At 39.6% G+C, this 9,743-nt stretch overlaps 1 protein-coding gene across 1 annotated transcript; it reads left to right on the top strand.

Annotated features, from left to right (window-relative positions):
- Window positions 1-1,080: 1,080 nt before the first annotated feature.
- On the top strand, window positions 1,081-7,154 carry LOC104273568 (guanylate cyclase soluble subunit beta-1-like; the record flags this gene model as incomplete). The annotated part of the gene is made up of 3 exons (XM_009868935.1): window positions 1,081-1,181; window positions 1,623-1,741; window positions 6,957-7,154. Coding segments are annotated over 3 exons (418 nt in total), but the record flags the coding sequence as incomplete, so codon positions are not given.
- Window positions 7,155-9,743: the final 2,589 nt, after the last annotated feature.

The following is a 9,743-nucleotide window of genomic DNA, read 5'->3' as shown; positions in this document are numbered from 1 at the left end:
TGCTGTCCACCAGCACCCTCAGGTCCCTTTCCCCTGAGCTGCTCTCCAACAGGTCAGTCCCCAGCCTGTACTGTGACTCAGCCACCACTGCAGCACTAGTGGCCTGACTCCTGCATTAACCACGTGAGGTAAAGCCGAGAAGACTTGTGGGCCCTCCCTAAACTCACTGGTGTCAAATGCGAGGCTTGGAAGGCACAACTGGTTCATTGCCTAAGGATATTGACTTTCTTTCTTCAGGAGAAAAAACAGGCTGCAGAGTTGTGCTGCCTTTTGGACAAGCTGCTGACTCAGTGTTGAAGCTGAAGAGAATAATAAATGATCCTGAAAAACAAAGGAGTCGTTTTGATCTTTTTTTTTTTGCTTAGCAACACTAATAAGTGTGCATGTGACATATGCACAAGTCTTGTCCTTAACCTGGAATTGAAATGTGTATTTTTGTTGTGCTTTAGCTACGTGATGACACTTTGCTTATTAAGAACTGATGTGCGATGCAAGAACAAGGTCTTACAAAATTGTAGTGTCCATTTTTTTTCTACCTACTGAGCATGTGCAGGATTCTGGAAAAAAATGGATTTAATTAAATATCTACATCTAGATTTGAAATTCCTCTTGGAAGATATGTGCAAGTGGTTGTTAAAAAGATCCCATGCCTTTGGTAAACAAAGCTTAATTAAAATTGGAAGGAATGACAATACCTGCTTAAAAAGTGTTTTAAGAGCCCATCTTGGGCTTACTTATTAGATATTCCTCAGTTTAAAAATACAAATTCTGTCTTTATCAGTTCAGCAACTTCTTTGTGAGGCTCTGTACTGAGATACCATGTTTATTTTCTGACAGAAACACATGATCTGAAATATTTCACGATCTGAAATATTTGTATTGTTCCTTAATGTCTCTCTGAGATATGGAACAATTTTATTCCTTATTTTCTCTCCTAAGTAGCTTCCTAAATGTAGAACCTACAAACTTTTTTTGTTTTAAGTCTTTTTTTTTTTTTTAAGTCTAGTACCAAAGAATATATAATTGTCAATATGGTGCTTCTCCCTCAACCAGAAAAATTTTATTCTGTTTTCTTTTTAGGAAGGAGGCACAGCTGGATGAAGAAGGACAGTTTCTGGTCAGAATAATTTACGATGATTCCAAAACGTATGATCTGGTTGCAGCTGCAAGCAAGGTCCTTAGTAAGTAATACAGATATCCTCTTTGCCCAAGAACCTGTAAGACTCTAATGGCTGTAGTAGTGTTGAATGGGAATAGCTGGTTTGGTTTCATGCTACTGTAAACCAGAAGTAACTCGACTGAGGTGGGCACTACTAACCGAGTTTGTTTATTTTCAGGTAGTGATTTCTTACCTGTATTAAAATCTAAAATGTTATACATGCATGAAGTGCACCATAAGGCAACAGTAGAATAGCAATTGGCAAATCCTAATGTAATTCCTATATTGAATGCTCATTATTTGCCATGTGGACTGTAAATCTTGTTTATCTCTTATTCTTGAGCTGCTGGATCTGGCTATGGAGCTTGGGTGCTATCTTTCTTATGAATACGAGACAAAAGTTGTAAGCAAAGTGTATGAAATGCAGTGTTTGGACTGAATCATATTTTCCTCTTTTAACTAGATCTAAATGCTGGAGAAATTCTTCAGATGTTTGGGAAGATGTTTTTTGTGTTTTGTCAAGAATCTGGCTATGATACAATTCTACGTGTCTTGGGCTCGAATGTCAGAGAGTTTTTGCAGGTAGGAATTTTTTGCCAAATTATTTCAGATACCAGATAGAGATATGGTCTAATCACATACAGATTGTACTATATAATCTCGCCGTTATTTGTGGAGAGATGTCTGTAAGCTTTCTTCCTTGGCATTTGTATTCTATAGAGCTTTGCCCTGCTCAGGAATTTTTCTTTCCCTCTCAGTTAATACATTATTCAGTTACAGGACAGAGTGATAATTTTCCCATAACATTTCTGACTATTCAACTTCATAGAAGTTGATAGATAAGGTGAGTTTGCAGAGGCATTTGTAAAACTGAAATTTCATTTAAATTCCAAAAAAGTTTTGAACAGGTGTTTTCATAAATAACGAAAGTATGGAGGACAAGAGACATGAAAAAATGCTCCGGTTCAAATTGTCTGTGGAAGTAGAAAAATTTGCCTTGTTTATATTAACACAAAACGTGATCTTCAGATTTGTAGGATATTTCTTATCCTAAGTTCTCTTTGCCTAATTATAATTACTGATTATTTCTAATTGTACATTATGTACAAAGCTAGGGCTCGCATAGAGCTTATCTCTAGGACACTATCCTTCATCCCTGAACTGAGGGTGGGTGAGATAAAGTAGCAGTGTTTAAGTAATTTTTTTTACTTTCCTGACTGCAGAACGATGTGATACTGCACTATAAATCAAAACAAAAAGAAAATGCTCTTTGAATAGTGTGGAAGAAATTTTATGACTTCTCTGAAGTGTGATTTGTAAGTGTATTAAAAATAGGCTTCCATTTTTTTGTCGCCTGAAAATTGTTTACTTCAAAAAAACCAGTTTGGATTTAGGATTTGTGATATATAAATCACTCTTGGAGGGAACTGTGTTTTGTAATGAGTTTAAAATCACTGAACTGATGATTTCATGGGAGATCGCTCCAAAGCTCTCAAATCTCTATTGATTTTCACTGGAAATTGAGCAGCCTGTTGTCAACTGTTCCCTTAAAATCTCTCCAGCAATACTAAGTGAAAAGTGCCAAGTGCAGAGTTTGCTGGATTAGTAGAATATTTCCTTCTTTATCTCACTGCCTGCCTCGAAACTTGGATTATTGCAGAGCATCCTAGATGTAGCCAACCCAGACTTCTTGTACAAATGCCATGGACTGTGATTGCTGGGCAGACAGACAGGGTATGTGTGTGCTCCAACATTTGCACACTGTGTGTGATCTGTGTACTGTTGTCTGTCGATGGGATGTGACATCCTTTATATTTCATGGCTTTCAGTTGCAGGCTGCTCTCAAAGCAAGCCTTCAGGTAAATGAATTTTTTTAAGATGACTTGTGTACTGAAGTTGGGTTTGTGAGCAAAAATAGGGAGGAGGGAAAAAAGCAGGTGTAGCTGGCCGATTATTTCAGTATTTTGGGTAAAAATGGGTGGGCCATTGACTCCCTATTCCTTTCCCTCATGCCCTTTTCCATTTGATATATTTCTCTTTCCACTCCTTAACATGCGTGATGATGAAAAGACTGGGCACTTTGTAGCACACACCAAACGTCTATAAAACCGTGGACAGCTTACATTTATATTCTTCTAATGACAGTATTTTAAGCTGCTTTGTTTGAGTTTCAGTGTTAACAGATGATGTTGGCTATTATATACTTCAGTAAATTATAACAGGACTAATGTGTTAGTAGCTTTGCCACAAGTGTACTTTTTAGCTTTTTATTATGGTGGAAAATCAGCGTCATCCGTGATTTATTATTTTTGCATCTTCCAGCAGTCAGGTTAGGTCAGAAAACTAATTTCTATACCTACTACAAAAATAGGTGCAGATTTGGTTTCATGTGCTTTTCTCAGATTTTTAAAATACCTAATAGAGTTCCAAAAGGTGCTTCTTGAAATCTGCACCGAGTCCAGGTGCTTTTTAAAGCATGTAAAAATAAATTTCGTATTTATGTTCTGTTTCCCTTGACATTTTAGAGAAGATGTAGTTTGTTCATTGATGAAACACAGGTATTTCAAGCTTCATGAAAAATGAGAAAGATAATACAACTAAATCTCATACTTCTTATTAAAATCTCATACTTCTTATTAAAAACATAGGCCTGGAAAAAAATGCAAATCATATTGAAAGACACTGTGCTGAAGAGAAGCAGTGTGAAGAGGTACCTAAGAAACTCAGTGTGCTTTTATGTTACATTCAGGAGCTTTCTACTGAATGAAGATTAAACACTGCAGTACTGGTTAGTTCTCTCACTTAGGGAATCTTTCATATGGCTATTTAGTTGTTTATAATTGCAGTGCAGTAAATTTCAGGGGACTAATTCCTCTTTTAGAAAAGGTTCCAGATGTTCTGTACCACACAGAGCTGATTTCATGTGCCAATCACAACCCTTTTGCTTTCAGACAGGCCGGGATCTGCCTAATTTAGTATCACCACTTGTTCTTGCTTGGAGATAAAATCATAGAATCGTAGAATCATAGAAACATCAAGGTTGGAAAGGACCTGAAGATCATCAAGTCCAACCTACAGCCCTACACCACCCCAACACTAAACCATCTCCTGAAGTGCCACATCCAGGTGTTTTTTAAACAGGTCCAGAGATGGTGACTCCAGCACCTTCCTCGGCAACCCATTCCAATGCTTCACCACCCTTTGGTGAAGAATTTTTTCCTAATATCCAATCTAAACTTCCCCTGGCACAACTTGAACCCGTTCCCTCTTGTCCTATTGCTATTCACTGGGAAGAAGAGGCCAACACCCATCTCACTAAAGCTGCCTTTCAGGGAGTTGTAGAGAGCAATAAGGTCTCCTCAGCCTCCTCTTCTCCAGGCTGAACAGCCCCAGCTCCCTAAGCCTCTCTGCATAAGACTTACCCTCCCATTGTTTGATCCCATTGTGTTTCACTATGGAGCTGATCACTGGTGTCCAAACCTGTAGAATTAGTGTCTTTGGTGGCAGCACAAGCTCTGGCATCCATCTGAGCAGTCCAGGAGCCAACAATTCAGGGAGAGCGCTGAATGTATGGTCATCTGTACCTGACTGCACCTGGGGCCCCCAGCAGGTGAACAAACAAGAATAAAAAAGACACATTTGTTCTTCAAGAAGCTGCAAGATCAGTTTAGAATGGATTAAACACAACAAAAAATAGGGAGCGGGAGTGACAATGACAATGTCTAAGTGACAGGATCTGGGAGTGATTTCAGCTCTCTGGTCTGGAAGCACATCTCTACTGCTTCTTGACTATGTGTAGCAGGAAGGTTCTGAATACAGTAAGCTCTTTGCCCACGCCATGGATGCACAGGAAGAAAAGACACACTGGGGACTGGAAAGCAGCTGCAGTACATCCTGGGCAAGTTGCCCACTCTGGATGGTTAGAGTCTGAAGGACATATCACATGGGCTCGCTTGTGACACTGCTTGGACAACGTCAGCAATGAGGTAGTAGGGTGGCAAAGTAGTCTTGTAGAATGGGGCTACTGCCATTTGTTAGCAGTATTTGTGCTGGACTTAAATGTTAGTAATTGAACAAACATCTTATAAAAAAATCTGTCCTTGACATTGACTGGTTCCCATAACAAAGTCCTTTTGAAATTCTTTGGGTGTGGATGACTGTGTAGCTGGAAGATACTGGCTCTTCCCATGCATTTCCTTAAGAGTTTTTTCCCCAAAAGGTCAATATATCCCAGCTGTTCATGAGATATGTGTACTGAAAGAGCAGCTCTGCACCCTATTAAGGAAATTGTGGGGCACTCCCTTCGAGCCAGTCAACTTTCAGGCTTTTCTCATACACACTTGGAGAGCAGTCTCTTCCAATGTCATTGTCTTGAACCCTGCAAAGATCTTGCAGAATTTGCCTTCAAGCATCATGCTTTTTTGCACTTGAATGCCCACTAACAGCTGGAATGGATTGAGTCCCGGATTGTTGTTTCTTGGAGTTTTAGTTTAGAGGTGTTGATATAGCAACAAAACCACTAAAAAAATGAAGGAGGAAGTTCCAGGCTGAGTACATCCTACGGGATTAATTTCTAAGAGTCTCATTTCCTCTGGAGGCCTTCCAGGAGAAGAGGCAGCTGTTCACAGCCCACATGAAATCAAGTTCAGTATGCTTCCACAAATTTGATGATCGACAGATGCTCATGAAAGGTGGAGAATGGCTCAGCACACCGAAAATATTTTCACCTCACTTCTCACGCTGGCAGAAAACAGTATGCAAAGCCTAGCGCTAACACTCACCTGGGAGTGAAGAACGACATTTAAAATACGCAGTAATGTTCTGGACTTGAGATGTAAAGGAGTTCTATGAGTTTTACTGTGTAGGTAAATAATCATGTGGATTGCAACACTATCCAGAAAGGTTGATCTAGGTTGGTCTTTTTGTGTTAAATATACTGTAAATAGTAAACTGGAGCTTGATAACTGCTTCATAATCAAAGCTGGAGCTAGTGTTGTGTTCTAAGTGTGATCTTGATCTCATTGGTATCTTTAACGTCCTTATTAGATATGCCTATTGGTTTATCGTTTAGCTTCCTCTCCAGCAATTTGTCTGGTCAAAATTTAAATACATAGTATGTCAGGACATTACCTGGAAAAATAGAAGACCTGCCTTTCTTGAAAAACCTGTTCTGAAACATTATTACAGCAGCTATGATATCTTCTACATATTCTGTGGAATTATTCATTTCTCAAAGAAAGTATGTATTTGAGGCTGGGTTTTTTTAAGCATTTAAAACTTAACTTTAAAATTTGAGACTTTGTCAGGCCCTGTAAGCTTGGATTGACTGTTATGTTAGAACTACCGTGTTTCGTTGAGAATAAGAAAAAAGATTTATGTTTATTCAGACATGCATGTTGATATTTGACACCTAAATTCACATCTAAAGAGATTATAGGACTGGAGTTTGGAAGGGATAGAAATGGATGAGGTCCAGGATTGAGAAACACAAGGTCTTTAATCAGTGTTTCGAAATACAGCATAGTCAAGCATGAATTCTTACTATCTGTAGTAATTTTTAATGGTGCTATTTTTGATGCCATTTGTTGTCCAAATATTGCCACAGGAGATGGAAAGAACGTCACAAACTGCCTGAAAAGCCTGCTATGATGACAGTTCTACATGTAATAAGGCAAACGCACAGGGAATGTGAGCAGCAGGAGAAAGGAGGTGTTTAAATTAGACAGAATATGTGCTTACTTTCGTCAGAACTAGTAAGGGAATGCCTTATAATTGTATTTTTAATTTCTCCTTCCAGAACCTGGATGCTCTGCATGATCACCTTGCTACCATCTACCCAGGTATGCGAGCCCCTTCCTTTAGATGCACTGATGCGGAGAAGGGCAAGGGACTCATTCTGCATTACTATTCGGAAAGAGAAGGTCTCCAGGATATTGTCATTGGAATCATCAAAACAGTAGCTCAGCAGATTCACGGTACAGAAATAGATATGAAGGTAATGTCTGAAGGCACATATACATTGGAAGTTTATGTTGTTAGGACAAAATCAAGAAGGTCAAGAATGAAATGATGGCAAACAATCTTTTTCAGTATTGCTGTCCTCTGTGAAGCAGTGGCATCAGTACTGACTCAGGAAGAGCCATGATCATTTGTGTTGCTTTAAGTACAAGCACCCGTGAGCTGGGAAGGCCAGCGTGAATTTGCAAAGAGACCCAGTCAGAACAACATCCCCTTATTTGAAAAAGGAGATGACATGTACAAAAATTAGGTACTGGATTATTTGGGGTACTTTTTTTCCCCATTATTTTATATTTGGCATGGATTTCTTACTGTCTACTCTGTTTTCTGAGAACATGGGCATTTTGTCTCTGTGTCCCAGATTCCTCATGTATGTGCAAACTGATGTGCGCTGATGAGGCCTGGCTGGCAAGCAGTGTTTTCCTCCCTGCCTGCATGCCAGGTCCTTCTCAGAACCCAAGATGTGTTTGTGGGTCTCAGATTACTTCTGTGTGGGAGCGTGGCTGGATATATACCTACAGCCCCAAAAGTGGAAAAACGTTAGTCATAGAGTTTACATCACATTCATGTGTGCTAAGTCAGTTGTGAAATGAGAAAGAGGCTTCTGCTTTGTGTCCATATAGAAGTTTCAATTTATCAGGCCTTGCATATGTAATGATATAAAATCAGAGCTTGACCTCAGGTGTAGATATACCTGTGGAGAAACAGCTTTATGGCGTTAGAAATACTGCAACTGAGATAAAACTGATATAAAAGAATCTAAGCAGGTACAGCAATCATTCTTTAAAAAACTCCACAAACTATTCCATAGTGAAATTACATTTCTAGCAAGTTTCATTGTATACTCGCTCAGAAAATCCCTTCCAGCTTCATGAGTGTATTGCAAAAATAGGATGTTGCTTAGATAAGAGTTTTATAATGACAGAGATGTTTGTACTGCTAGATACCTTTCGGGTTTCCTATTATAAGATAGCTCAGGTTCGTGGTGTATGGCTCATTCCATGTAGTGATCGTGATATACTGGATGTCCTTGTTTAGATTCCGCTTTGTAGAAATCCACAGTTCAGACTTTTACAGCAGATGATAGTAATCAAATATTGAAGGATGCAACAGAATCAAAACAATCCTCTTCTGAGGTCCCTGTTTATTTAAAGTGTTGAGACACACAAGGAGGACCATGCTTGAAAGTTGGACGTAAGAGTGCTAAAGCCGTTGCTTGACAAGCATTTCTTATGGTACCACAGGCAGCTTACACAGTCCCCCTTCTCTTAGTGCTCAGGCTTGTCCTACCACAGCTTCTTCATCTCTCCAGCACTTGTGAAGCTGTAAAATAAACTAGACTGAGGAAATGAACCGAGTTCCAAATAGCAGGGTTTTTTTCTGGGTTATTTTTACCCACATCTGTCCCTGGCTGTGGTTTGGTGTTCTGTACAATAGAGAGTTCTGCCAGCATAGCTGAAGGGTCATGCAGAGAAAAAAGTGACCAGTGGGGCAGAGTAGAAAACAGGGTTGTGCAAACTTTGGACAAACTGTGTCCTCAGCTTGGATGTTACTTTGCTGAGAAGATTGTATTGGACTTCTCACAAATCATGTAAGTTCCAAAGAGATTTACATGTTGGTTCTAAATTTACTTCTCATTTTCATTTGACTTTGTTAGGCCTTTCTGGAAATTGTATTGTCGTACCGTAATTCAACAGGAATTGAATGATATTGGTTAAACCTATTGTAAATAAGCACAAAGTTTAATTTAAGTCCAAACTCTTCTTACAGACTCTCTGAGCCAAAAGCAGATAGATACCTAAAATTAGTATTGCATCTAAACTGAAGAAAGTGCATATTGTCTGTATTATTTTCTTCCTGTTGCCCTGTTTATTCCCTTGTCCCTATTATAAAGTCACATGCCCTCAACCCTGAACTTGTCCTTATCTTGGCTTGCTCATAGAGCCTAGCTCTTGATGCCCTTCAGTGACATTAAATAGTACTCTCAAACTTTAGTGGCAGATAAGCAGAAAATAACTGCTTATTTCTGTAAGGTGAGAGTACCATAATTTGCAGCTTATCCACAGGGACAATGGAAGTCTCCCTCTTACTCCTCAGGTCAACTATTACTCATGAATGGTACAGAGTGAGGGTTTTAAAGCAGAGTAAGAGTCTGTGTTGTAAGGTTCTTATTTTTTTATTTGTCTCATTCCAGATCAAGAACTTAATATTACTCTTCTTTTTGCTTCCATAGTAAAGCTTACTGAGCTGCTTTATGAGCAAAAAAGAATACTTTGCATTAACAGCCGTTATTTGACAGAACAGTAACGGAATTTATTAATTTCAAAAGCTTCTGTAGAGGTTAAATCTTAAAGCCCTGGGGATCCGTGGCAAGGACATGGCGCCTTGATTGTGCCGGTGGAGGGGCATCAGGGCCAGCACTTGAGGATGGTATGTGTCCCCTCCTGTGGCGGCTGCCACGCCGACTGTACGGTTTCTTGGCCCGACATCGCTGGCGGGAGCGCTCCTGGCTCCTCACAGGCCCAGGACTGCTGGCGTGGCTGCCCCTCTCAAGTGCTGGCGGAGG

This window comes from Apaloderma vittatum, unplaced genomic scaffold, assembly GCF_000703405.1.
Source record: "Apaloderma vittatum isolate BGI_N311 unplaced genomic scaffold, ASM70340v1 scaffold33454, whole genome shotgun sequence".
Classification (NCBI taxonomy): Eukaryota; Metazoa; Chordata; class Aves; order Trogoniformes; family Trogonidae; genus Apaloderma; species Apaloderma vittatum.
This window is presented reverse-complemented; position numbering and strand designations above follow the sequence as displayed.